The 26,875-nt window shown below is 57.7% G+C and overlaps 2 protein-coding genes across 14 annotated transcripts in view; one reads left to right on the forward strand and one right to left on the reverse strand.

The window, feature by feature from the left end:
* Positions 1-3,590, forward strand: part of LIMS2 (LIM zinc finger domain containing 2) — a 38,334-nt gene extending 34,744 nt beyond the window's left edge. For all 6 annotated transcript variants that reach the window (XM_027588715.1, XM_027588714.2, XM_027588716.2 and 3 more), the window contains 4 exons: positions 844-936; positions 1,546-1,594; positions 1,754-1,829; positions 2,449-3,590. In XM_027588715.1, coding sequence (XP_027444516.1) covers positions 844-936; positions 1,546-1,594; positions 1,754-1,829; positions 2,449-2,596 — 366 coding nt within the window. In that variant the 3' untranslated portion in view covers positions 2,597-3,590. The remainder of the gene's footprint in view (positions 1-843; positions 937-1,545; positions 1,595-1,753; positions 1,830-2,448) is intronic.
* A 149-nt stretch (positions 3,591-3,739) lies between these two features.
* The window catches only part of MYO7B (myosin VIIB), a 98,540-nt gene continuing 75,404 nt past the window's right edge, over positions 3,740-26,875 (reverse strand). For 4 of the 8 annotated variants that reach the window (XM_027588704.2, XM_027588709.2, XM_027588703.2 and 1 more), the window contains 21 exons: positions 22,634-22,760; positions 21,241-21,360; positions 20,867-21,040; positions 19,950-20,177; positions 18,514-18,681; positions 15,594-15,711; positions 15,377-15,503; positions 14,181-14,347; positions 13,078-13,259; positions 11,625-11,818; positions 11,273-11,430; positions 10,926-11,079; positions 10,282-10,437; positions 9,235-9,340; positions 7,790-7,903; positions 7,399-7,486; positions 6,730-6,836; positions 6,091-6,276; positions 5,667-5,783; positions 5,384-5,467; positions 3,740-5,181 (listed from right to left, as the gene is read on the reverse strand). In XM_027588704.2, coding sequence (XP_027444505.1) covers positions 4,894-5,181; positions 5,384-5,467; positions 5,667-5,783; positions 6,091-6,276; positions 6,730-6,836; positions 7,399-7,486; positions 7,790-7,903; positions 9,235-9,340; positions 10,282-10,437; positions 10,926-11,079; positions 11,273-11,430; positions 11,625-11,818; positions 13,078-13,259; positions 14,181-14,347; positions 15,377-15,503; positions 15,594-15,711; positions 18,514-18,681; positions 19,950-20,177; positions 20,867-21,040; positions 21,241-21,360; positions 22,634-22,760 — 3,163 coding nt within the window. In that variant the 3' untranslated portion in view covers positions 3,740-4,893. The remainder of the gene's footprint in view (positions 5,182-5,383; positions 5,468-5,666; positions 5,784-6,090; positions 6,277-6,729; positions 6,837-7,398; positions 7,487-7,789; positions 7,904-9,234; positions 9,341-10,281; positions 10,438-10,925; positions 11,080-11,272; positions 11,431-11,624; positions 11,819-13,077; positions 13,260-14,180; positions 14,348-15,376; positions 15,504-15,593; positions 15,712-18,513; positions 18,682-19,949; positions 20,178-20,866; positions 21,041-21,240; positions 21,361-22,633; positions 22,761-26,875) is intronic. The other 4 variants (XM_027588706.2, XM_027588708.2, XM_027588705.2 and 1 more) reach the window with 4 other exon arrangements.

Consider the following 26,875-nt stretch of genomic DNA (forward strand, 5'->3'; position numbering starts at 1 on the left):
TTCCTCCTGGGTGCTGCCCCTCCTTGTGCCTGGCCTCTACGGGAGCCAGGAGACCTGAGTGCACAGGCCACGGTCAGGCAGCCGTGCCCACCTTCTTTCCTCCCCGTCCTGGCCTTCTAGAGGATTCCAAAGTCATGAGAAAACCTTGGGGACAGTCTGTCTAAGACACCCTGTGGGATTATGGTTGGCAGAACTGGCTGTGCACAGCCTCACGTAGACGTGGAAGCTGGGCGCACCTGCTGGCTGAGCTCCTCAGGTGTGTCTGCCTGCATTACCTGGAACATTTACCTCTACACTATGGGCTCTAATGGTCTTACAGACACTCGTTGGAAGGGAGGCTTGTGTTCCCTGATGCCCTGACTAGGTCTGTGTCCCAGAAGCTCTGTCTTGGGTTCTGATGCAGGCCCTGGTCCCTGGCCCCCACGAGGAGGGTGAACCCCCACACACCATAGGAACCAGAAGATGCTGCCGCTCAGTGACCCAGGGCCTGCAGGGGATGCCCACGGGAAGCAGACACATGCAGCCTTCTGCGGGGGGGGGGGGGCGCACCCTGCTTATAACAGAGCGGCCCTAGCGGGGAGGGCGCACAGTGCACCAGGCACCTCACCAGCACCTGACGGCTTGGGCCGAGGTTGCTGAGGTGGGGAGCAGCCCTGGAGGGAATGGTGATGCGTGTCACTGTGCACCGGGGAAGGACTGGGGTCTGCTGACTCATGGGCGGTCCGTGGAGGTGTCAGCCCCACGGCCCAGCGGTGAGGCCGGTGAGGCACCCCATCCCCTGTCTCCCGGGGTGGGGGTGAGGCTCCAGCCCTGAGCTGCCCTGCCTGCCCCCTCTCCTCTCAGCACTTTGTCTGCGCCAAGTGTGAGAAGCCATTCCTGGGGCACCGGCACTACGAGAAGAAGGGCCTGGCCTACTGTGAGACCCACTACAACCAGGTAGGGCCCCGGGGGGCAGAGGGTGGATGGGCAGGGCCTGTGGAGGCCCGGGTCTGGAGGGCGGCTGTGGGGCCGTGGGGAGCCCTCAGGGAGGTGATGTGGGGTCAGTGACCAGAATGCTGCAGGCACCCATCTGGGTAGGAGAGGACAGGGAGAGCCCCTCCAGAGCCTGTGGTGGGTGTGGAGGCTGGGCTGTGTGCTCAGTGCCATTTGAGACCCTGGCCCAGACCTGCTGTGAGGACTGAATGAGAGCACTGTGTGAGGTCCTGGGCTCATGGGGGTGGCATATGCTGCCATCCTTCCCCTTCCTGCCAGTCCAGCAGATCTGCCCAGTTGCTGTGGTCCAAAAGTCAGGGGGTACGGCCCTGGCCCGTCCCTCTCACCGACGCCAGCCGGAGCAACGGGGCCTTCCTGGGAACAATGCCTCAACCTGCTGTTGTCCCGGGGTGGTGATTCTGATGGGCCAGGGCGCCCTCACCTCAGGCCTGAGACTGCACCCTGGCAGGAGGGACCCAGGAGTCTCGGGAGGATGCTTGAGAGCAGCTGTTTGGGGTGGGATGGGGGCCAGGTGGCAGCCTGCCACAAGTTTGACACCTGCTCTGTCTGCAGCTCTTTGGGGATGTCTGCTATAACTGCAGCCATGTGATCGAGGGTGATGGTAAGGCTCCTCTGTCCCTGGCCGCCCTCCTCCCCGCCCCCCCCCCCCCCCCGCGCGTGCCTGAGGCTGGCCCTCTAGCATGTGGGTCCTGCCGCTGCAGGCCTGGCCGGTCCTGAGCCAGCCTGGGCCTGCTCAGCCTGCCCACCCCCACCCCCACAGTGGTGTCAGCGCTCAACAAGGCCTGGTGCGTGCATTGCTTCTCCTGTTCCACCTGTAACAGCAAGCTCACCCTGAAGTAAGTGGTGCCGACCTCCTGGGGTGTCCAGGGTGGGCGGAGAGGGACCTGCACTGCCTCTGCCTCCTCCTGGAGCCTGTCACGGGAGCTCAGATTTGGGTAGGCTTCCCAGGGGCTCGTCATCATGCTTTCCCTGGGTACCTGCTGTGGTCAGGCCCTGGGGATGCAGTGGCAGCAAGGGGCAGCCCCAGCCCCACGGAGGCAGATCGAGGGGCCACCAGGGCAGGGTGAGAGCAGGAGCGACGTGAGCCTCCAACACACCAGCGAAGACACTGGGCTCTGAGGAGGGAAGGGCATTCCAGCTCAGGGAACAGCATGTTTGAAGGCAAAGGGGTCAGAACCACAGGAGGTGCAGAATGGCTGGAGCTGTGAGGTGAAGTGGAGCCCAGGTTTCTGAGGCCAGCAGGGAGTTGTGGACGGTTCTGGAGTACCAGAAGCTTCTGGGAGGGAAAGGAGGCCTGGAGGCCTGATTCCTTGTCAACCGTGACCCCTGGCCAGAAGCTCACCCTGGGACCTGGACTGCTGTGGGCCAGGGGCCAAGGGAAGCCCCCTGCTCCGCCTCTGTAGGCCGAGTTGGTGGGGCCCGGGGGCTCTCCTGACTGCTGGACCTCCTCCGCAGGAACAAGTTTGTGGAATTCGACATGAAGCCTGTGTGTAAGAGATGCTATGAGAAGTTCCCACTGGAGCTGAAGAAGCGGCTGAAGAAGCTGTCGGAACTGGCCGCGCGCAAGGCCCAGCCCAAGTCCGTGGGCCTCAACTCTGCCTGAGCGGCTCCTGCCCGCCCTCCGCCTCCACCCCATCCCTTCCTGCTGGTGCCCCCTGCCCTTCGCTGCCTCCACTCCTCATCTCCGCTCCCTGTCTGTGGCCTCCCCCCGCCTTCCTTCCTTCTGCCCCTCCTCCTCTCCTGTACCTCTTCCCCCCTCCCCTTCTTTCCCTCCCCCACCTCGTTCCCCTGCTCTCTTTGCTCACCACCCCCTGTTTTGCCCCTACTCCCTCCTCCCCAGGCCTCTCTTCTCTCCCTTGCTGTGGGCTCCTCTCTTTCCTTCTGTGCAGTCATGGGGCAGATGCAGGGCCCTTGAGCCTGTGACAGGCCTGTGCCCACAAGCCTTAGCTCCAGGTTCTCCGTGAGTGAATTAGGGCCTGGGGTCACCTGGCCCTGGTCATGGGCCACTGCTCCCAGCCCCGCTCATCCAGACCTGTCCCATTCCTTCAGGGGCACCCATTAGCTCACATCCTTCTGTGGGAGCTTGGCCAGCCTCCACCCCATAGTGGTCCCACTGTGCACACATGGCCCTGGGGAGGCCACAGCCAGGCAGCTGCTCCAGCCCCGTGACCCTGGCCATGAGGAGGGGGGCCTCTGGGGAACCACCCTTTGACCCTTGGTGACACACTCACCCAACCAAGTAGGATCCTTGTGCTTAAACCGCAACTGCACCCCACAAATCATTCTCGGAGGGACAAGGACCCCCCCACTCCCACCATCACTCAGGAGTCCTCCTTCCTGAAATCTGGCCTTGGCCACTCCACCCTGGGCCAGGGGCCACTGTGGCTCCCTGAAGCTCCTCTGTGGTCCCCGCAGCACCTCGGGCTCCCTGCTGCCTACACCCCCCCCCCCGCCCCACCAAGGGCACATGCTGATTCTCTGGGTGCAGCTGACCGGGGGCCAGAAGGTAGTGAGGTTGGGTGGGTGACTCATTCTGACCCTCCAGGGCCAGCACAGGAACTGGTGCTTGCATGATGAATGAAGGCTTACTTAGACGACCACATGGCTGGTGTGGGTTTTGGCATGGGAGTGAGCAGGTGAGGCAGCAGCCCCCATGGACATACTGCTTTGGGGTCGTTGAATGCTTAGAGAGATAGACACTGAACAGGACAGGTGAGAGAGATGTCCAGTTAGGAACCAGCTCTTGTTGGCAGGGCCAGGCTGCCATCGCGCCTTGGAGACCAGTCCAGCCAGAAACCTTCAGTCCATGAAGGCTGGCCAGGTGGGTAGGATGGAGCCCGCCAGCTTGGTGGGGATGAACCCAGGCCACTAAGGCCGTGCATCCAGCTCTGCTCGCACCTGGGCACAGGCTGGCCTTCGCGTGAAGCCAGCAGCCAGAGAGCAGGCAGGCCTGGCCTGCACCTGCACCGGGCCCTCCTGGGAGCAGTTATGTGTCCCAGTGCCCTGTGGGGGAAGGAGAGAGGTATGCAAAGAGGCCTCATAGGAAGAGGCGGGAGGGAGGGGAAAGCAGATGAAGGGAGGAGGGAGAGACCAATGAAGTCATTCACTGAGAATGGAGTTGTCATCCAGGCATCCCCAGAGAAGTCACAATGCTTTTTGCTTTTTCTGGAAGAGACCTTTTGCTGGCCAGTGCCTCCTAGGCCTCCTGCCCACCTGACCCGCCTTCTCTAACACATTGCACACTGCTTCAGGAATTTTTATTGAACATTCTTGGGGGAGTCCTTTCAGCCATCCACTCATCAACCTGGAGGCCTGGCACTCCCGGCCCCGCCCTGGGCTCCCCAATTTGGCCTCCATGGTCAGCCCCTCAGGAGAGGAGGCCTACCTGGTGGGCTGAGGGACGTGGGTGTGTTCTGGAGAGAGGGCAGCATGAAAGGCTGCCTGCAGAGGGCAGGCTCTGGGCCAAGAAGAGGGCCTTAGGGAAGTGCCACCAGGACCCCCAATTGGGAAGGGTAAGTGAGTGGGCAGGCAAGCTCCCGGTGCTAAGGATCAGCCTGGGCTGGGGCCTGGGAGCCCCGCTGCTTGTTCATGGTGTTCAGGAGCTGCTGCACGTACGAGGTCAGCAGGTCATCCATCTTGTAGCCCTGGACAGGGGAAGGGTGGGGTTGGAGGCTGTGAGGGGCAGCCGCGGTGCCCTGCTTCTGCCTCAAGGACACACTGGACAGGAGGTGAAGAGGTGAGCAGGGCTCCTGCTACTGAGAACAGAGTCCTCCTCCCTCCTCAGAGTGGCCCAAGGCCACAGGAGGCCCACACCAGGCCTTGCCACCACAGTCCCTGGATGACACTCCCAGCCTTTCTCTTGCTGCTCCCCCTTCCCAGACTCTGCTGGCCCAGCCTGGCCTAGCCCACCCTGGGCACAGGAAGCCTGGCCCTCATCGTAAGCCACTTCCCTGGTGGCAGTCTGGGGTCAGGGTTAGGGAAACGTAGTCCCTGGTGCCTCTGTGTGCTGTGTGTCTGGTGGGGGAAGGGACCTGGGATGCCCAGGAGGCCCCCAGGTCTGGGGCTCACCAGAGAGGTCTCACACAGCAAGCGGCTGCCCCGGGCCAGGCTCCCCAGCGCCATGTGGAAGTAGGTGCTGCCACTGCTCCAGCTGGAGATCTTGGTGAAGGGGTAGGTGGCGAGCAGTTCCTGGGGGGCAGAGTGGGCAGGGCGGGTAGGACCCAGCTGAAGCCCAGGGGGCCTAGGGGCCCCGAGTCTGAGCTGCTGCTCTGGGGTCCTCCAGAGCCCACGGGGCCGTGTGAGTGGGGGACAGAAGGGCAGGGGTGTACCACCTGTGCGGGGGTATGGGACCCTGGCAGCTTCCCCAGCCCTGCCCGGGCCCTGCTGCTACCTTTGTCTTGGGGTGGATAAGCAGAACCCCGTGCCGGTTGATGGCGATGAGGATGATGTCCGGGTAGGAGGGCTCTGAGGTTTGCTGGGGAGGGGGGCACCGTGGTCATAGCCCAGCCAAGGAGGCCAGGGGGCCACCTCCCTGAGGCACACACATGCACACACATGCACACGTGCTCCTTCCAAACCAGGTGGCCAGGCCCGCCCCTAGACGTGAGTTGAAAGAGGAGCTAGTCCCTTCCCCCAACCCAGACACACTAGCCACAGAGCCGGGTGAAGCCTACCTTCACCTCGAAGAAGGCAGACCCAAACGTGGGCCACCGGCAGATCCATTTGAGGAAGGCCACTTTGGCCTCCTGTACTGTCTTGTCCTTGTGCTTGTCATAGGCCAGAAGGATGTTCTGGGGGACGTGAGGGCCAGTGAGGGCCTGAGTGGGGGCCAGGGCCTGAGCAGGCCCTCCACACAGGGTCCCTGAAGCCCCAGCCCAAAGTAGCACCTGTGTGCCTGTGGCCAGTCTGGAGGCCACTTAGAGCCACGTGTGTCCTCTGCACACAGAGAACCCATCTCTGAGGTGCTGTGGACAGCATGGGGAAGGGCTGACACTCACAGACCCAGCATACCCTCCATGCCCAGAATGTGCTCATCTTGCCCAGGTGGGGCCCAGCCCCCAGGTACCCCAGGGCCCCCTCCCCAGCTGCATCAAAGACCTTTTTCCATTCCTCCGAGGACATTAGACGTGTGAGGTTCTCAGGCACAAGTTCCCGCAGGATCTTGGGGATACTAGCTAGCTGGGACCGGTCATTGTCAAACTGGGCCTTGTAGATGAGGCCTGCCAGGTGGACAGCATCCTCCCGTGCACACTTGTGGAACCCACGAAGGTACTTGGGCAGCTCCTGAGTGATGGACACGTTGGCTTTAGGCAGCTGCCCCTGACCCTTCGTGCTCAGGTGGCAGGGGACAGAGGGGAGGGTTTCTGGCAGGGGCAATGACCATCAAGTCAGGGCTGGGCTCCCGGACGTCTCACCGTGGAGGTGGTGGCCTGCCCTACCCCTGAGTAGTCGGGACCCTCCGTTCCCCCCGCCCCTTCCCAGCAACCACACTGCAGGCGCTGGTATAGTCACTGTCCCCAAAGGCTGTCCCTCTGCTCCTGGCTGCGGAACCCTCAGGGGTTCAGCCTGCACACCACATGGGGCCTCAAGGGCCTCCAGAAGCCCCTGGAGGTTGGGGGGCGTGCCCCGGAGCAAGGCGGCTGGGAGCTGCTGCTTCCTGTACTACCTCTCAGGGCGCGTATGTGACGGAGTGAAGGTGGGCCCAGATACCCACCAGGAGGGGGCCCACCCAGGTACCTGGTGGTAATGAAGTATGGTGTCTGCGTTTATGTCCTTCCCCGGGGTCACATTGAGCCACAGTTTCCGCATGAAGTACACCCGGTAGGGGAGCGTCACGGGGGCCCCTGGGCAGGGGGCAGGCAGTGAGCACCAAGGCTGTCCTCTGGCCCAGTAGGCACTTGGACCTGTGCTCCCCTCCCCCTCTTGTGGCCAGGGCATTCTGCCCACCCCCCCCCCCCCCCGGAGCACAGGGCCTGCAGCACCCGCGCCTTGATGTACCCCCAACCCCGCATCACTGCTGTATTTGCTCCTGCGGCCTCCCCTGCTGGAAAGCCTCATCCCCTCTTCCTCCCTGACCCCCGACTCTTCCTCATCCTTCAGGAGTAGTGTAGAGGCCACTCCCTCCAGGGTGTCAGGCCCCCACATAGCCTTCATCGCCGGCAGTCCAACCATCTGTTCTAGGCCTCGCCCCGTGCCCTGCCCTGCCTGCCTGGCCCCAGGTCTAGCCACAGCCATGACCCAGGGGATATAAGGGGGAATGAATGAATGAATGGGCAGGGGCCATGCAAGAGGTGCCAGGGGAACCTTCTGACCCTGGCCCAGGAAGGCAGACTGTCCCTCCCCCACCCCCACCCCCTCCATCCCAGCCACATCCCTCCTTCCTTGCCCCCACGCTGCTCCCCTTACCTTCTTTCTGGGGTTTGTTTTTCTTCACCCAATCAGACACTTGCCGCAAGGAGTCAAAGAAGAAGTCTCCCTCCTTCTGGCTGATGACCTGGGGTGGGTGGGGAGGAAGGCAGAGGGACGTGTGCAGGTAGAAGGGCTGCCAGGGGAGAGCCCTCCTGGGGGTGCCAAGGGCCTGTGTCCGGCCAGGCCATCTATGGCCTGGGAGGCTGGGCGCCGCTCAGAGTTGGCTCTCACTTGCCCCCACATCGTGCTGCTCCATAAGCTCACCTCCCTTCATCCTGACAGCCCGTGTGCAGTGAGGGGCCTGGCCCAGTACACGGGGGAGAATGCCACATACACCAGACACATGCCCGCCTTTCCCGCCACCCCTGGCCCACCCAGCCAACTGCACCTTGTCAGCGATCTTGATGAAGAGGCTGCAGCCTCCCCAGGAGGCCAGCTGCAGCCTGGTGATGACACTCTGGCATACGTCCCGCACCCGGCTGTAGGTGCCCACCTCCAGCATCTGGGCGGAGAGGCAGTGGGTAAATGTCTCAGGACGAGGCTCACAGCCTTACAACCTGGTGCTTGTTTCTCCTTAAGACTGGCAGGAGGGGTGCCTGGGTGGCTCAGTCGGTTGAGTGTCCAGCTTGTGATTTTAGCTCAGGCCATGATCTCAGGGTCCTGAGACAGAGCTCCGCCTGACTCCATGCTCAACAGGGAGTCTGCTTGGGATTCTCTCTCTCTCTCTCTCTCTTCCCCTGTTTCCCTGCCCTTCCCCCTGCTCCTGTGTGCTTGCACATGAGCTCTCTCTTTCTCTCTAAAATAAATAAATAAATCTTACAAAAAAAAAAAAAAGAAAAAAAAAGAAGGTTGGCTAGATGTGCCATAGTCTGAGAAGGAGAAGCCTTCCCTTCTAGAAAACTGGCCCGGGGGCGCCTGGGTGGCTCAGTCGGTTAAGTGGCTGCCTTCGGCTCAGGTCCTGATCCCAGGGTCCTGGGATCGAGCCCCGCATCGGGCTCCCTGCTTAGCGGGGAGCCTGCTTCTTCCTTTCCCCCTCCCCCTGCTTGTGTTCCTACTCTCGCTATCTCTTTCTGTCAAATAAATAAAATCTTTAAAAAAAAAAAAAAAAGAAAAAGAAAACTGGCCGGATGCTTATGTTATTCGGTCAGAGTTGTCTGTCTTGGGGCCCAGGGGGCTTGGCCTTTTGAACTTGCTTTGAGAGCCCTGCAGCCAGACTGTGGGAACTTTCCTTATCGGACCCACTGTCCCCAAGACCATAAAGACTGCTGGGAGAGACTGCAAGGGAGCATGGTCCGCAGCCCCCCTCTGCACCTCACTGCTGCCATGTGGCTGGAGCCCTTTCCACACAGCTGGGGCCTCATGTCTCCCCTCTGTCCTTCGCTGCCCCAGAAGCCAACAGGGGCTTGGTCCACAGGCGCGCCTAAGGGCAGCACTTCTTCCCCCCACGCCCAGGGCAGGGTCAGAAGCCCGTGGGGGCTCCATGCCCTGGCACTTGGCTTTGCTGCCTACCCTTGTGGCCTCCTCTCTCCTGCACCTTGGCCAGGAGTGCCCCCTAGACCTGTGGGACCTCCTGCCACACTAGCAGCACCCTCTGCGGGGTAGACCCTCCCTGTGCTGGCCTTGAGCACCTGAGGGTGCAGGGCAACTCAGTTAATGTCTGATGGGCCGGGTAGGAGCCGGTGAAGCTGAGAGGCCCACTCTAACTCTAAAAACAGTGTCAGTCTGTTCCTTTTGGCCCTCCATGGGTAACCGTGGTGCGGAGGGACTTTGCTGGGGGCTGCAGGCTAGGAGCCTGGGAAGCCAGTTCCTCAGGCGGGGCGGATAGGGGCTCACCTCGCTAGTGTCGTTGGGGAAGTAGATCTTGTGGCAGATGCGGGAGATGTTCTGCTCCATGGCCTCCACCTCCACCGGGTGTGGGGGCTGCTTCCGGGGTCCTGTCCTAGAGCAGGACAAGGCTGAGCACGCCACCCTGCTTACCCCCAGCCCAGCCCAGCCCAGGCCCCAGCCACCCCTGCTTACCCTCAGCCCAGCCCAGCCCAGGCCCCAGCCACCACCTCCAAGCTAAACTCTGTGCCAGACACAAACAATAAATAACTCTGTAACCCCAGTGGAGGATGTAGGACTCGGGTGCTGCCCCTGCCCGGGGTGCTCAGCACCAGGCCCAGAGGCCAGCCTGGACTTGCTTCCCAGATGCCCTGCAGCTCTGAGGAGGCTGGAAAGGCCTGGGACACAAACAGGAAAAGGACCTGGGCTGACCAGAGCCTCCTGGGTGGAGCACTAGTGCCCAGGGAGAGTTGGGTTCTCATTCTCACACAGCAGGGGCATCAGGCAGGAGTCAAGGACCGCCGCAGGGCCTCCCTGAGGGCACCCACCTCCCCCTCCATGACCATGGCCAACCCACCCTCTCCCACAGCCACAGGAAGCCGAGCCAGACAGAGCAGGTGGTGTGGAGAGAATCAAGACAGAGCCAAGGGAGAACTGCTCCACAGTGGGAGGGCTGGCCACATGGACTGGCAGGGATTGGCCTCTGGTCTTGGCCACTCTTGCCTGGACTAGGTGGGGCAATGGGTGGCTTGGGGCATGGAGGTCATATTCTGGCCTCCAGGCAGTTCCCTGTGTGCCCCGGGCCAGGCAGCCGTTGAGAGAAGCGAGAGCTCATGGCTAAGACTGAGCCTGCTGGCAACCCCCACGGACCGTCCAGGCCTCTCTGAGACCTTCGGAGAGCCTCACTCTCCAGCTTCTGCCCAGTTTGCTGGGGGCCTGGAGAGGACACAGAATCTGGCTCCCCTGACAAGTGTCCCCACTGGGCACGAGCTCCGGATGGGCCCGTCCGCATCCACAGGTGGATGCTCCTGAGGGAGTGGGAGCTGGCAGGCTCACCTCAGGATCCTGTGGATGCGGCGGCTGCAGTCGGGGGCCAGCAGCTTCTTCCTCCGCGTGTCTACGAACTTCTGAGCGTGGGGCAGCAGTGCCTTGCCGGGTGGGAAGAGGCCGGTACAGAGCCACAGCAACTGCCAGCCGCGCTCCTCGCTGTACCTGGACGTGGCGGCGCCGGTCAGTCCAGAAAGGGCCCCCCTAAAGGCCTGGGCCTGCCAGCCACCTCGGAGACATGGGGTGTGAGGCCTTCCTGAGGCCATGGACGAGGAAGCCGGCTGCCCAGCGACCTGATGCCTCAAAAGGCTTTCACACGCATAAAATGGGGTGGAGATACCATTGTGCCCATTTTATGGAGGGGGGCACTGAGGTTTAGAGAGCCCATAGCACGCCTGGGGCACAGAGGAGAAAGAGTGGGAGAAGGGAGGGACTAAGGCAGGTCCGTTTCCCTCCCTGCTCTGACCACCCCCAAGAGGTCAGCAGGACAGATGAGGGTCCCCGCCTTCCCACTGAGACTGTCAGCGCCTGGGCAGGCTGGGCGGCCCCCATGAGCTGAACACTGGGCACAGCCTCTGGAGGCTAGGGTGAAGACTGAAGGGGCCTGGGCATGGAGGCTGGTGCCCTCTGGCCCCATCCTGTCCCCTGCAGACCTCGTGGTGTTGTGTGTCAGCTGCTTCAGGATCTGGCAGTAGACCTCATCCTGCAGGGCTGAGTCCTGGAGGGCTGACGAGAAGATCTGGTCGGTGAGCTCCACGGAGGTCCAGGCCTGTCGCGAAGGGTAGTCACCCATGTACCTGAGGATGGGTGTGGCCGTCAAGGAGAATGTGCCAGCATGGCTGCCTGTTACCTCCGAGCCTGGCCCTGACCCCACGCTGACTCGTGACCGGCCCCGTGAGTTGCATATTGCCTCTGCCCTGCGCTCTGTGGGGCCTGCGCCCTTCACAGGGAAGCCGTGGGGCTGGCACAGAGCTGGGGCAGGCTGGCTGGGGAAGGATATCGATGAAGATCTGACAGGCGAGGTCCCGGAGCTCGGTGTTGGCGTGGACACGCCTGAGCAGAGGCTGCCGCAGGGGCTCGGATGAGTGGGCCCACAGGTGGCCCCGCATCCGGGCCAGGGGGAACATGGCCCTGCTGACTGTCTCCTTCTCTGGGGCCCTGTCAGGGATGGAAGCTGCTGTGAGGGCCCTTCTCAAGCCTCTGCCCATGCTTCTCCTTCCTCTCCCCACCCGCCTACCAGGTGTGCACTGTTGGGGCAGAGACCAAGGCTCACTCCCCCTGCCCTCCCAGGGTGGCCGTGGGAGGGTCAGAGGGTCCCCTTTCCCCCTGGGGAGGACTGGTGGACACAGCACCTGCCTGTAACCCTCAGGGAGTACAGAGGGGCTGCAGGGCCTGGTGGGGGCCTGAGTGGGCACCTAAAAAACTCGTAGGAGAATTCCTCCAGGGTGTGTGGCTTGTCCTTGGGCTGCTCCTCGGGCAGTGGCTCTGGGGGCTGCCCGTCCTGGACTGCCAGCTTTCGCTTCTCCGGTGACATGGCCAGCAAGCTCTGTGGAGGCACAGGCCCAGGGGTTCCACTGCCCACAGGGCTCTTCCCATGGGCTCCTTCCTGGCCTGGTTGCTCCAGTGCCATGGGAGGGACTGACCACAGGGCTGCACAGGCCCTCCCATGTCACCTTCTGTGTGACCCATGACCCATGACTCAACGTCTCCAAGCCTGTTCCTTTCCCTTAGGAGGGCTTCTCTGACCTACCAGGCTCCCCTGCCCCAGGGCACCTCTCACGGACCCTGTCTGCCTGGTTCCCTACCTTCCTCAGGCCCCAGCACAATGTCACTTCCTCAGGGATGCCTTCCAGACAGCATGCGCCCCTACCCTATCACTGGCTCCTAGAACCACCAGTGCTTCTTTGGGTGGCACTTTGAATACTAGCCATCAGTTGGCAGTTTGCCCACACGCTCCTCGAGGGGAGAGTCGCTACTGTGCTCAGCGCCGTAGTGCACGGGGCACACAGTTGGCACTCAATATGCGAGCACTGGAGTGCCTTCTGTCCTGTGGGGCTGGTTTTGGGGGGCCGGGGTGGGTGGAGATCTGAGCCCCCTTGGGTCAGGTTTATTTCTTTTTTTACTTTTTAAAGATTTTATTTATTTATTTGACAGAGAGAGACACAGTGAGAGAGGGTACATAAGCAGGGAGAGTGGGAGAGGGAGAAGCAGGCTTCCCGCTGAGCAGGGAGCCCGATGCGGGGCTCGATCCCAGGACCCTGGGACCATAACCTGGGGCGAAGGCAGCCGCTTAACCAACTGAGTCACCCAGGCGCCCCCTTGGGTCAGGTTTAAATGAGGCTGAAAGGGGCGCCTGGGTGGCTCAGTCGTTGGGCATCTGCCTTCGGCTCAGGTCATGATCCCGGGGTCCTGGGATCGAGCCCCGCATCGGGCTCCCTGCTCCGAGGGAGGCCTGCTTCTCCCTCTCCCACTCCCCCTGCTTGTGTTCTTGCTCTCACTATCTCTCTCTCTCTCTGTCAAATAAATAAATAAAATCTTAAAAAAAAATGAGGCTGACAGTGGGAAAGGATGGGTTTGCTCCCAGGACACACTGGAGCAGGAACATCTATGAAATGCCAAGCGCTGGGCAAGGCCGTGCACAGACACCGTGCCCGCTTCGTGGTTGCCCTAGGGGGATGACAGGGCCCGCAGAGCAGACCTCCTGGCCCTCTGCAAGGTGGGGCACGAGCTCCTGAGCTAGCAAGCAGGCCCTTCCTCCTGTGCCCACAGGTGCCCAGCCTGAGGACAGATGAGCATATGAGTTACCAGCAGCTGGGCCGAGGGCTTGGTGACTGTTGGGATGGCATAGAGGCAGGCCATGGGCACCAGTCCTGTCTTGCCCGTCCTGTCATTCTGGCCCAGGGTCCAGTTCTCAGAGGCCAACAGCCCCTGCTTCTTTGTCAGGATCAGCAGGTCCCCCTTCTTGAAGGGCACGAGGGTGGTGTCATCTGCAATTTCAGGTCACACACAGGGGCAGAAGAGCCACCACTTACCAAGGGCTAGGCAGAGACCAGAGACCGTGCTGGTACTTCGTGGCTTGTCTCCTTTGGTGGGTAAGGAAAGCAAGACAGAGTGGTGGGCCCACAGCCACCGTGAGGCTGAGTGGTGGTGGGATTGCCAGGCACACAGCCGCCCCCTCACCCCTTTCAGGCAGGGGCCGGGGAGCTCTGGCTGCAGCCCCAGCCTCAGAGGACCTGCTCTCAGTTCTGTGAGGCCTCCTGAGCTGGTTTCCTCCTCTGTGAGGAGACACAATAATCCCTCCTTTTTGGGCAGTTTGGGGACAGAATGGGCACCAGGCATGATGTTACTTCCTGGCACGCACAGCCCTTCCTCTCCGTCCCAGGGAGCCTCCCCAACCCCTCCTGAGGCCCCTGCAGTAACCGCACCACCTAATTCCCAGGAGTGCTCAGCTCTTGCTGGAGTGGGGGCCTGCAGGGAAGGTGTGGCCAACAACTACACCACTAGGGCTCAGTCCCCACCCTGAGCTGTGTGACCCTGGACAAACTGCTTCCCTTCTCCGAGCTTCTGGTGCCTTGTCTGTGAATGGGAAACAGGGTGGCTGTGGGGATGGTACCCAAAGCTCAGGCTGGCGGCCTGGCTCTTCTCTGCAGGGGGAGGGAGTGGGTCTTTCCCTGAGCTTCCTCAACTAGCTTCGCCTTGGGGCCTTTGAGACCACTGCCTTTAGCCCGTCATTTTGTAGAAGGGAGGGCTTTGCCCAAAGCAGCCCCCCACTGTGCTTCATGGCCCTCTTTCCCTCCCTCTGCTCAGGTCCCTCCTGGAGCCCTGCCGCATGGCCACTGAGACATGGGGATAAGCCAGCCACCCTCCCACTGACCACACGATCCAGCCCTCCCTGCCTGGCTGGGCACCTGTGGCCTTCCTGTCCTGCAGGGCCATGGCGAACACGGACCTCTCCTTCAAGCCCTCCAGAAACATGGCTACCAGCTCGGCGATGGCCACACTGCTGGGGGACATGAACTCGTACTCCTCTTCATGCAGCGTGGAGAGTACCAGCCTCTGCCCACCCTGGGCCTCCCTGAGGGGACAAAGGATGCCACGTGACCAACAGCCTCTCCCACCCTCCCCATTCCAGCCCCTTGACAGCCTCAGAGGGGGTGACCCTCCTGAGTTACAGATGACTTGACCAGAGGCACTGGTAGGGCCAAGGTCTGAGCTTAGGTCAGCCCATGTCCCAGGCACTACTGTGTGCAGTGGGCAAATGACAGCCAGAGCTCAGGGTCCCTTGGGCTTCAAAGGCAGTGGAGGGGTGCCAAGCCCCAGTGTGTGGGCTCAGCTCTGGGTGGGTCATGAGGTGCCTGGTGTGCAGGGCCACCATAGGGACACGGCAAAGAATGCTGGAGTTGAGATGAGGCACTTGTCTTGGTGAGCTTGGGTGAGCCACCTCCTGTCTTAGTTTATTCACCTGCATGTCGTGGGGACAGGGGCCCAGCATGGTCGGCCCGCGGAAGTGGTGGCCATTGTGCGCCCCTCCCACACTGGTAATGATTATCATGGTCATGGCACACTGGGGTATGATTCAACCAAGGGGGGCTCTGGCAGGGCATAGGCAGGCCTTCCCAAAGGGCTGGGAGGCACTCTCAGAAGACAAGAGGTATGCAGAGCCATGGAGGTGGGGGTGTCTGAGGCCCGGCCTGGCCTGCAAGGCCGCTCTGCCCCACACCCAGCCTCCATCCCTTACTTCATCTCTCAGGTGGTCCATACCTTCCATGTGACCAGTTCTTGCCCACAAGAAGGGAAGGAGCCTGTTCATGAATGCACATCCAAAAGGCTGCAAGCTTTTGTGGCCCCTTCCATGTAGATTTGGGTTTTAAAGAGAAGCCTGAGAGAACAATGCCTCAAGTGCAGACGTAGTACTTAACGGGGTAGTGCCAACCCAGTGGCAGGAGAGTGTGGGGTCCTAAGTCCAGTGGCCATCCTCATGCCTGCCCCCCAGCCAGGTGCCAGGGACAACGTGCCTCCCTCTATCCCTGTTTCTCCTGGAGCCCCCAAGGACTAAGGTTGAGCGTAAAGAGAGATTTGCGGCATCTTCCCTTGGGACACCCACCTGTTGGTGATCAGATTCATGACCTCTGGGAAAGAGAGTTCTAGGAGCATCTTCTCCTTCTGGTCCAGGAAGTATATCCCCTTCCAGTTAACTGCCAAGATCAGCTGAGTTTTGGGCAGCCGGGGGCCTGGCCACGGGGAGACAGGGGTGTGAAGCTTAGGCTGGCCCCATGGGGGGGCCCTGCTTGCACCCCCTCACCGCCATCAGATCCCGTTACCGGAGAGTGTGGTGACCTCAAAGAGCCGGGAGAAGAGCAGTGGCCACTGCAGGCGGGCGGCGTCCACCACCTGCTCCTGCACGGCCAGTGGCTTTGCCTGCTTCTGGGTGTACTGTGCCTGCAGGGGGGGCACAATGGGTCACTTCCGTCACTCATCTCCCACTCACTCGGCCCCAGCTTCCCCTTAGCGAGCTAGTGGCCCAGTGCCCATGGTGTTCATTTGCTGGATCATTCTGTGAAGCTTCTACCTAAAGAGAGGTCAGTGCCATCGGGGGCTGGTGGGGAGGCTCCGGTGGGCTGGGGCAGCCCTATTTTACCCGCCCTGGTGGAGGACCACTCACGGGTGGTTTTGAGAGGGGAGGAAGGCTTGCTTCCTCTTTAGCATCAGGGTGCCAGAGGGCTGTAGATCAGGCTGTGCCTCGTTGCCTCATGGAAAGCTATGAGGTGGGCTTGTCCATGCATGCACGCTTGGGCCTGCTCCTACCAACATGTGTGTGCCTTATGGGCTTGCATCTTGCTCCGTGCAGGAGGCCTGGTTTGGTGTGCATCTCTGTGTCCGTAGTACTTCGTCTGTCTTCTCTGGAGTTCTGCCTATCTGTGGGCCACTCTCAGGGACCTTCATCTCAACCTGCCCCCAGTCGACATTCCTCCCTCCCTCTTTCCTGGCTTCTTCTCCACCTCCCCAACCCCCCTCCCCGTCTCCACTGCTCTGGGTCCATAGCTGGCTATATAGTGTCCAACTGAACTTTCTTTTTACTATTCATTGAATAAAATGTTATTTCCCTTGTTGCCAGTTTGAAAAGTGGTTGGGTAACATTCATACCCTGGATTGCGCAATATAAATTGATGCCTCATATCTGAGGGGTGATCTGGCAAGGGGCATCACGTATCAAGAATTGTGGAAAGTTCATACACTCTGAAATCTCCTCTCTAGAAATCTATCCTGGTGAATAACTGTCGAGTGTATAAAAGTTGTATCTACAAAGTGGTTCACCCTGTTGTTTTAATAGTGAAAAGTGGAGAATGACCTTACCATACATCAACAAGAATCAGTAAATTATAATTCATTACTGCAGTACTATGCAGCCATTAAAAATGAACATGAAAAGAAGAAAAAAAAGGGGGAAAGAAGAAAGAGGATAAAAGGGAAAAAAAATCAACATGAAGATTAGTATTTAGTGACATGGAAATATGGCCCCATGCTACATGGTTAAGTGAAGAAGCAGGTTGCAATTTGCTGTATGATCCTATCCCGTGTTTATTTTTTAAAAGGTGTATTATTTCTTTCTCTCTTATCATATTTATATCTCTGTTGTGTACATATTAATACAGTCTAGAAGGATCTATACCACAAGGTTAAGATGGATGATCTCACTGATATGATATTGTTGGTGATTTTGCTTTTCTTTTTGTATTTGTTTATATTTTCTGATGTATTTGGCAACGTACATGTTTTCAAGTGGTTTAATGAAAAAAAAATCTGTGTAACTATGTTCACTTTGGAAAAAAGTGGTTGGGTAACATTTCCTAATCCTTTTACCCTCACCCCAGCTCTCCCTTCCCAAATTACAAAGCCACTTCTTACTCATGTTCATTTGGGTTCACTTGTGCCTCTGGTCCTCCCTCCTATAAGCCGTAAAACCCATGGTCTCTCTCTCCTGTGAACACATGCACTCGGGCTGGGAAACACCAAAAGTGACCAAGTGGGCTTTGCTTCCCCAAGTGCCTATCACCAAGAACTGCTTCCAAGAGATGCTAATGAGCATCTCATAGAACAAAGGTTTGGTGGTCAATATGACTGGGAAATGTTGGGTAAAAGAATCAGGCTTCTCTACTGCAGGACTTGTCAGAGTCTTTCATAAGTGGTTATGCACTGCGACTCCCTAAGAGCAGGACACAGAAAGCTGTATTTTCCAAACCACAGGTGCACAGGACCATCGTCCATGGGCCCCCTTGGGGCACCCCCTTTCCACGTGGCAGAATGGAGACTATGTTGGTTGGCCATCCTCACTGTCCTCAGAACTTGGATGGCCCCTGCTGCCTGAACCACTCACCTGGGGTTCATCTCCCTGCCACTGGGTTGTCAGTCCCTAACAAGTAGGTAGAATGCTGTCTTCTTCCCCGCTCCCTGTCCTGCCCTTTCTTGGTCCACAGAGTCACGGGGATAATTGAGGTGGGCGCAGGTATTAACCAAGGGCCGCCCCACCCTGCATGCACAGCTCTCCTGCAGTAGCTGCAGCAGTGAAAGTGAGTCGTGCCTGGAACTTCAGGCCTCACTGCTGAGCTCAGCACCCTGGGAGGAAGGAGGCTCTGATGGGGGGCAGGTTTGGGGACGGCTGCCCCTGTGGCGGGGGAAGGGAGGCAGGGGGACTGTGCGTCTTTGCTATCCCCTCGTGGGATGACGTTCAGGGAGCAGCGGAAGCCCCCACTAGTGTGGGTGATCCTGAGGACACGGGCGTGTGTTGGTGGGGAGGTAGAGGCATGAGCCCCCGGAGGACCTGTGTTCACATGGTGCAGGCTGACCAAGCAGGGAGAAAGGACAGGCAGCCCTCCCTGCTGTGCAGAGCCAGTACGGAGGGCACAGGCGTGGTGTGTAGTTGGCAGCTGTGGATGCCCACTCGTGCCAAGAGGCAGAGGCCCAGCCAGACCCTGCAGTAGAAATGAGCATGGGGATGAGCTGCCCCAACTTGCCTGAGATGCCGACTGGAAGGGAGGAGGGATGGTAGAGTGGGCCTCTGATAGGGAGCTGGACTGAACAAGACTGTTTAAATCTCAAGAGATAGAGCTAGGCTAACTGGCAAGTCAAAGTCTCCCGTGCCCCAGTGGGAGGCCTCCAACCCTCTACACACCGAGGCCCTCCCCGCGCCCCGCCCCAAAGGAGACCACACAGCCCAAGTGCCCAGTTTCTGTGGAGGCTGACCTTGGCGTGGGCGGCAGTGACGAGGCTAGCCCACCTCTCTGGCGGCTTGGTCCTGTACAGCTTGGAGGGGATGCAGCTGGGCAGCAGCTCCTGGACGGCCTTGCTCCCCGCTGAGGCGCCGAGCCGCACGTAGCAGTGCTGGGCCAGCAGCTGCACCAGCTCTTCCTCCTGCACAACCCGGGAACAAACACGGGGGAGATGAGTCCCTGCCTCATCCCAGCTCTTGTCCCAGCACAGGGGAGATGACCAGCCCTCAGGCAAGAGCCAGGAACATGAGCAGCCACCTGTCCTGTCACCTCTGTTAGGCCGGACCTGCCCTGTCCCCAGCACACTGGAACCACGGTGTGCCCAATAGGCCCCAGGAGGCTGTTGTCCTGCTGGCGGGCTGGAACTTCCCGGCAGCCTCAGCCCAAGCCCCGCAGGTCCTCTGCCCGAGGACGAGGGGTGAACCCCCATGCCACTCTCCCAACTCTGAGGTAGACAGTGAGTGTTGGGGAGGGAGCACTGAGGCCTGGGTGGAACCCCAACACTGCTGAGTAGGATAAGTGTGGGCAAGGCCTTTACCCTGTCTTACCCAGCGCCTCCTCGTCAAGGGTGACCAGTGGCCACCCCGGTGCAGCTTCTGCAAGGATCCATTTGGGCAGGATCCTGTGTGAGGCACCAGCATGGCCCAGCATGGGGCGGGGCTCCCTGCTTCAGGGCCCCATGGGAGGTGGGCAGCTCTCTTCTCTCTGGGAGACCAAGGCCTGCAGAGTTACCTAGCTGCCTGCCTCTCTGAGGCCTGTCTCTGTGCCCCTGTCTCTCCTTGCCCACTGCCCCATTTCAGGCAGGCCTCCAGGCTTGCTGCAGCCAGCTCCAAGCCTGACAGCAGTGTCCTCCTGACTCGGGCCCGGGAAGGTCTGCAAGCACCAGGGTAGCGCAGCTCCGGGGACCAGGTGCACGACCCCCCTCCCTGGATGCTCACAGCCTTACAGCTCTGGCTCCTCTCTGCACTTTCCAGAGGGCCTGAGCCTGAGGTGACATAACATTCCGAGGTCCCACTGCCAGGAACAGGCACAGGTGGGACTGGAACTTGAGCACTAGGGCTCTAAGGCCGCCTTCCTATTGCCCCACGAACAGCTGCCATGGGGAAGCCAGGTGGGCCTGGGGCTGAGGGAAGGCCTCCCCTGCCTGCTGCTGGTGCGTCGGATCCCAGAAGCCTGAACAAACCTGTGGGCCAAGGCTGGGAGGGGAGAGCTTGCATACCCAGCAGAGGGGCCTGGGGACCTGCACGCCAAGAACACGTTCCTAGCCTCTCCCTTCTCCATGTTCCTCACATCCCGTTCCGTGGGGTGCTCCCTGATGGCCGCAGCCCCAACCTGCCCTGGAACACAGTGCTCCCCCAGGCTGGCTGATGGGTCCGTCTCGGGGCTCTGGGGGCAGTGGGGTCCCCTCACCTTCTCAAAGCTGTACTCGCCAGACCAGACCCCGTGTAGCACTTGGCGGTAAATGAGCTGGGTACTGATGGAGTCCTCCTGGGAGTCATGCCAGGGGGTGAAGAACTCCTTCCGGAAGTAGATGCGCCAGGGTGCCTGGTGCTCGTTCTCGCCCCTCTCGCGGGCCAGCTGCTCACACTGGGCGACCGCATCCATCACGTGGTCGCACCCGCTGCCCAGGGACCAGAACTGAGGCCAGAATCAGGGGCGGCAGGGGTTAGCGACTGCTGTGTGCCAGGCACCGCAGGGGACACCAACCCTCAGGACGCACGGGTGTAAGGGTATGCTCAGCCGGTCCTCTGGGAACCCGAGGGTTTTCCCCACATGGGGGCATGGCCTGCCTGTCAGTCTGAAACACGCCTCCCTACAGACCCCGTCCCAAAGGAGGCAGGGATTGGTGTCCAAGGCTGGCATGCAGGGGTTGTAAATCTTGGATTGGTTGATTGGCATGAGCATGGCTGAATCGGAGGCTGCGGGCATGGGGGTAGGCTGGGAGAGGCTGGGAAAGGATGTGAGGTTCAGGTGGGGCTGTGCTGGTGTGAACCTCCCATCTGGGGCACAGGAGTCTGTGGCTCCCTGGCACAACGGGGCTTCCAGCAAGATGTGTGAGTGCCTGGTCTATGTGTGGGCTGCTCAGGTGTGGCAAGGGACCTACAAGATGTGTGTGACACTGGGGCCAAGGTGCAGCCACTGGGATGAGTATGTGGGTGTTCATGCAGGAGGACAGGTTACCTCTGTGTGTGTGTGTGTGTGGGTGGGTGGGTGGGTGGGTGTGCTGTCTGACGGGGGCAGCAGTGGCCAGGTTAACGTGGTAGGAGGGCTCAAGCTGGCCTGCATGTACGAAGGAGGTGGGAGATGGATGGGGCACCTGGTGGTACCTTGTCATACACAGCCACCTGCAGAGAAAAGCCCAGGTGGTCGCTGAGGCCCTGCTTTTGGGCAATGTGCAGGCAGACTTCCCGAGATGTTGAGGCAGAGTCGACCATGACAGTCAGGCTCTCTCCAGTCACCAACACGACACGGATCGGGATGTGCTTCTTGGACTTGACTGCCTGGGGACAGAGGAAGACTCAGGCCCTCCCATGCGTAGGGAGGCTGAGTCCAGGCGTGACCCATAGGGACCAGAGGCGCAGAAGGCACCACGAGAGGTGGAGGGGACCAGAGGACATGCTTCCTGCTGGCAGGTGCTGGAGGAGCCACGGGGGCTGGCAGCATCCCACACTGGTGGTCTTCCACCCTTGCCGGCCCCTACCTGCAGCTCCAGCCAGGTGGGGGGCTCCGTGCGCGCCCTGTTGGCATAGGTGCGTCTCAGCCGCTCTGCACAGAAGGGCCCGTAGGTAGCTGGCCCTTGACCAATGAAGTTCAGCAGATACTGGTTGGCGAGGGAGGGAAGGGGGAAGACACTGAGAATGGAGGCCACTTTCCACTCCTGTCCAGGTTCTAAAAGTCATAATACTCATTGTAACTAAGCGAGGTGATGAATGTGGTAACTGACCTCATTGTGGTAATAATTTTGCAATATATACCTATATAAAATCACTACATTGTACACTTTAAATTTAAATCTGGAAAAAATAAAAATAAAATAATAATATTCGGTGTTGACAAGAGTCTGTTGAGATGGGCACTCTCTCACACCATGAGAAGGAATATAAATCGGCACAGCATTTCTGAGGACCAATTCGTCACTACGTTTTAAGTAGTGCATAGTTGAAAAATGTGCACTTTTTATACCCAATAATTCAGACCTGTCTCTATATATGGTGTGTATGGTGGTGAGCAATGGGAAGATGGGCCCTAAATGTCCATCAGCAAGTTAAATACTCCCTGGGATAGCTATATGTAGATGGCATTTGGGAAAAGTTTACCCCACAAGAAGACACTTACGGAGGTAGGTGAAAAATGCAGGAGAGTCAATATTTAAAACATGTCTGACAAAATCTGTTGAAAATCTTTTTGCCTCACAGAGAGATTTTGTGAGGAGATGCAGCCTGGAAGAGTTTGCTGGTGTCTAGAGTGGCCCGGGTGCCCAGGGCAGATGGCCCCATGACCACGCCTCCTGCTGTCCCGGAAGGGACACGAGAGGAAGTGAGATTGTCTCTTGTCTGATCACAAGTACGACTGTAACACCACAAAATGCAGGGAACAACAGAAGGTCCCTCTGGGTGTGGGGATGGCTTTTATTTTCTTTTTAGACTGGCTGCATTTCCCACACATTACTCTTACAGTCAGAACCAAAGCTCTGTTAAACAGCGAGGCCTGGGGCTTTGAGCACTCGGGAGCACCTGTCAACACCCCGCCTCCAGGTTTAGTTCTGAGGACTAGATGGAGACGCGGTAGCCAGTCCCCAGTCGGTGCCCACTCCTGGGACACTTCTGTCTTTTCAATGCACATTTCACTGACCACCTCACTGTCTCCTCAGAATAGCTGTCTTGGTGCCTGAGCCCAGACCTGAATAGGGGCAGGAAGGAGCCAGGTCCAGAGTCTTCATTTAAAGATGGGGAAACTGAGGCCCAGAAGGCACAGCTGCCCACCCTGGCTTGCAGGAGCAAGGCTGGGATTTCTGGACCTGCTCGAGAGCCCAGAGCCAAGCCATGCTTGCTGTAACCCACCCCCCTTCAGCCCCTGCCCTGGGTCCTCCCCACCTTCATGAACCTCTCGGAGGGTGGGAAGCAGCCCAGGCAAAGGCTGAGCAGGATCCAGCCCCGGGCCAAGCTGCTTGCTTTGAAGTTCTCTGACAGCTGCTTGCAGATCTGGCAGTAAATCTCGTCCCTGAAAGACACACACTGCTGGGAGGCCAGGCTGGGGGCTGGCTCCAGGTGAGGAGACAGAGGTGCCTGGGCACACAGCTCCTTCTGTGCCCCTGGGTGGGGTCATGTACACATGGTGACCTCCAGTCTCCTCAACTCCAACTGCCTTTGCTGGGCTCCCCTGCAACATCCCTGGCCCACCCTGGACCCTGTCATCTCCCAGGACTGTGCCACCTCCAGTATTTTTCCAGGGCTCTATGCACCCACTCTCATTGGACCTCGTTTTCTACCTCATCCCTCGGGCCTTTGCTCCCTCTTTCACCCACTCTGTTCACAACACCCTGGCCCTCCAGCTGGGGTGTGCGGCTGCAGGGAGTGCCCAGGGGTCTCCAGTCAGGCCCTGCCCCCAGTGGCCCCACCCAACCCAATCTGCTCCTTTCCTCAACTTCACTGTCATCTCCAACCTTCTCCCTCACCTTGAAGCCCAGTCCCTCCCCCACCCCCCAACGCAGCCATCCCTCCAACTACAGAGAAGGGCGGAGATCCCATGGAGAATCCCTCGACTCCTCCCCTCCTGACCAGTTCCCGTTCGTACAGGCTCATGAGCCTCTCTTCTCTGCCTTCTCTTGGGGAGGGGGCTCTCCTGGGTCCCTCCTGCTGACCCAAGCCTCTATCATCTTATACAAGGGTCCTGTTAGCCACTCCAAACTCAACATATCCAGAGGCCAGCATCTTTCTCCTAATTACTCAGTGGTGATGATTCTAAGTGTTTAACCGCCAACTCTCCTAGGGAAAAAGCTCTGATTTGTTGCATTTGCCAATTTCTATGGTGTAAATATTCCCACCAATGCCAATTTCAAGCTACTAACACAATGTCACTGAACACAGAGCTGGGAAGAGATGTTTACCATCCGCTTTCATGGGCCAGTACATTCAGCTCTAGCCACTTCCTCTTTTGGCAGTCTCCACAGGTATCACCATCAACCATCTCACTCAAATTGGAAGTCTGGAAGCCCTCATGACTCCTCCCATCAGCCAGCCACCTACCATCCATCCCCTGGATATTTTCTCTGTCCCCCTTTCTCTGCTCCCACTCTCTGGGCCATCCCTCATCAGCTTTCTTGGGACCTCTGTAGCAGCCCTCTCCTGGCCTCCCACCCCCTGGCTCTATCCCTCCATGTCACTGCCAGGGAGACCTTTCTGGAATTCAAATATAATCATGGTATTCCCTTCCCTTCCTTTTTTTTTTTTTTAAAGATTTTATTTATTTATTTATTTGACACAGCGAGAGAGAGAGAGAGAGAGAGAGAGAGAGAGAGAGAGAGAGAGAAGGAGAGCACAAGCAGTGGAAGCTGCAGAGGGATAGGGAGAAGCAGGCCCCCTGCCGAGCATGGAGCTCAATGCGGGTCTCGATCCCAGGACCCTGGGATCATGACCTGAGCCGAAGGCAGTCGCTTAACCAACTGAGCCACCCAGGCACCCTGGTCTTCTCTTTCTTAAAACTTTTCCTTACTGCTCCTAGAATTGAATTCAAACTCCATGCCCTAGCAGTGACGGATCACTTGGAATTCCAGACCCTCAGGCTGTTTCAGGATTCTGTGACCCTGTTCACCTTCTCCCACTGTCTGGTGAACACCCTTCTTCCTCTTTCCCACACCACCCGGCCTAGGAGGGCATTATGACTAGTCCTTCGTTCTCTCACTGGACCCCCATCTTAGCATAAGCAGTTATTGTGGGTATCTGGCTTCTCCCATGCTCCCCACTAAAGAATGAGCTCCCAGAGGACAGAGACCTGTTGCCCTCTTCCCTGCATCCCCAACCCTCAGGCTAAGGCCGGGCCCTGAGCAGGTACTTAATAAATGCTTATTGCCATTTGCAACAACATGAATGGAGCTAGAGAGTACTATGCTAAGCAAAATAAGTTAGTCAAAGACAAATACCATATAATTTTATTCATATGTGGAATTTAAGAAACAAAACAGATGAACAGAGAGGGAAGAAAAAGAAAGGCAAAACAGAAAACAGACTCCTAACTATAGAGAACAAATGGAATGTTGCTAGAAGAGAGGCGGGTGGGAGGATGGGCGAGATGGGTGATAGGTATTAAAGAGCGTAGTTGTTGTGATGAGCACCGGGTGTTGTACATACATGATGAATTGCTAAACTCTACACCTGAAATTAATATTACACTGTATGTTAACTAACTGGAATTTAAATAAAAACTTGAAAAAAAAAACACCATTTATTGAATGGGTGGCTGGATGTGGAGTGGGCATTTGCTTTGTCTTGGAATCTGATTAAGACCCCAGAGCCAAGGACAAATAGATGATAATGCTCAACTCTCTAAAGAGATACATTCTTGTAGAATTTATCAAAGATGGCAGAACCAGTCTAGCTACTGACATCTCCTGCATAAGAGAAGATGAAAAATTTGAAAGGCGATTCCTGGAAGGGACTTCATGGAAGTAGAGAGATCTTTGGCCCATCTCTATTCCCTCCAAGTGATGCAGAGCTGGGGGGACTGCAGGAAAACTGTTAATAGAAATGGGGCCATCTGCCAGAGAGAGATCCATCTCACTCCCTATCTGAGGCATGCTGAACCTCAGAAGCCCATTGGTCTACTCCAGGGTACTGGTATGGGGCACGATGACAGAGTTCTTAAGAGTACTTGACTTATGTATGCCCCAGAGACACAGGTTAGGGGCCTCTATGAACAAGAGACTAGCATCTGATTCCCCCTGGAGAATTTTAAGCTACCCCTGATGGGAGAGAGAACAGCAGGAACCGGGAGTTATGCTTGGTGCGGCAAGCATGGAAGGGCTTTCTGTTGACTAGGAGGATGCCATAGAAGAAGCTGGGACTCAGGCATCTTGATGGGATCCCACACAAGCAGGCAGCCCATCATTCCAGAAGAGCCCAGCACTAAGAGGCTGTGGTGTGTTCAATTAGGGGCTGGATTTGAGAGCAAGTCTCAGTGGATCACTGAAACTGTCAGCCCCAGCTAGAGGACAGCACAGTGTGTAAGTGCCTTTAGAGGTATCTGAAGAACCCACAGTGCATCTCATTTGGATAGTCTACACATGCCTGCCATCTTGGAGGATATGGTGGCCAGTAAGGATTAACATGAGAGAACTACCAATAGAACTAAGTTAGAAGAGTTGCCAGGTTGGTGTCACACAGGCAGTTAAAACTAGGGTAGAAGCCCTACAGCCTTATTGGCTTGAACAACCAGAGGACAGAGTTTGGGATGCCCAAATCCAGCAGTTGAAAGTGAGAAGGGAAATCCTGGAATGAAGAGAACCAGAAAAGAAGAGTTCTCAATTTTGCATATAAAATCTTCCTAAATCTCTGGCTGGCCCCTGATCTACACATGTGTGGGGCAGACTCCAGGAATCCCAGCAAAGGCTAAAATAACTGACCATGGATTCCATCTGCTGCTCACTACAGGGAGACAAACTTTGAATCCAGCCAAGGTAACTGCCTGACAAAACAAAAGTCAACACTCTTCGAAAGAATATAACAGATTCCAGAGTCTCTAAACATATCATCCTCAGTGTCTCGAATATAACCCAAAAGTAATATAATTATGAGGGAATAACAGTCCAGTACTATATGTGTGAAGAAACAGGAAAACATGACCATTCTCAAGAGGAAAGGCAGTCAATGGGAACTGACCCCAAGATGACTTAGATATTGGATTTAGCAGAAAAGGTTTTAAAACTATCATCACTGCTCAAGGACACAAAGGACACTATGCTCATAGTGAATGAGTGAACAGGAAATCTTGGCAGAGAAATAGAAACTATAAAAAGAACCAAGTGCAAACTCTAGAACTAAAAAATATAACATCTGAAATTTAAAAAAAAATTGTTACCTGGGTATAACAGCAGACTAGGGTAGTTAAGAGAAAGACCAGTTAATCTGAAGATAGATCAATAGAAATTATCCAATTTAAAGAACAGAGAGGAAAGAAAAGAAAGAGGAACAGACCCTTAGGGACCTAAGGGATGATATCGAAGACTCTTACATATGTTTAATTAGAAGTTCAAAAGAAAAGAGAGAGAGAGAATAAAATAGAAAAAAGTATCTGAAAAACTAATGGCCAAAATTTCCCAAATTTGGTAAAAAATAATAACC

This window comes from Zalophus californianus, chromosome 3 (genome assembly GCF_009762305.2).
Source record: "Zalophus californianus isolate mZalCal1 chromosome 3, mZalCal1.pri.v2, whole genome shotgun sequence".
Taxonomy (NCBI): domain Eukaryota; kingdom Metazoa; phylum Chordata; class Mammalia; order Carnivora; family Otariidae; genus Zalophus; species Zalophus californianus.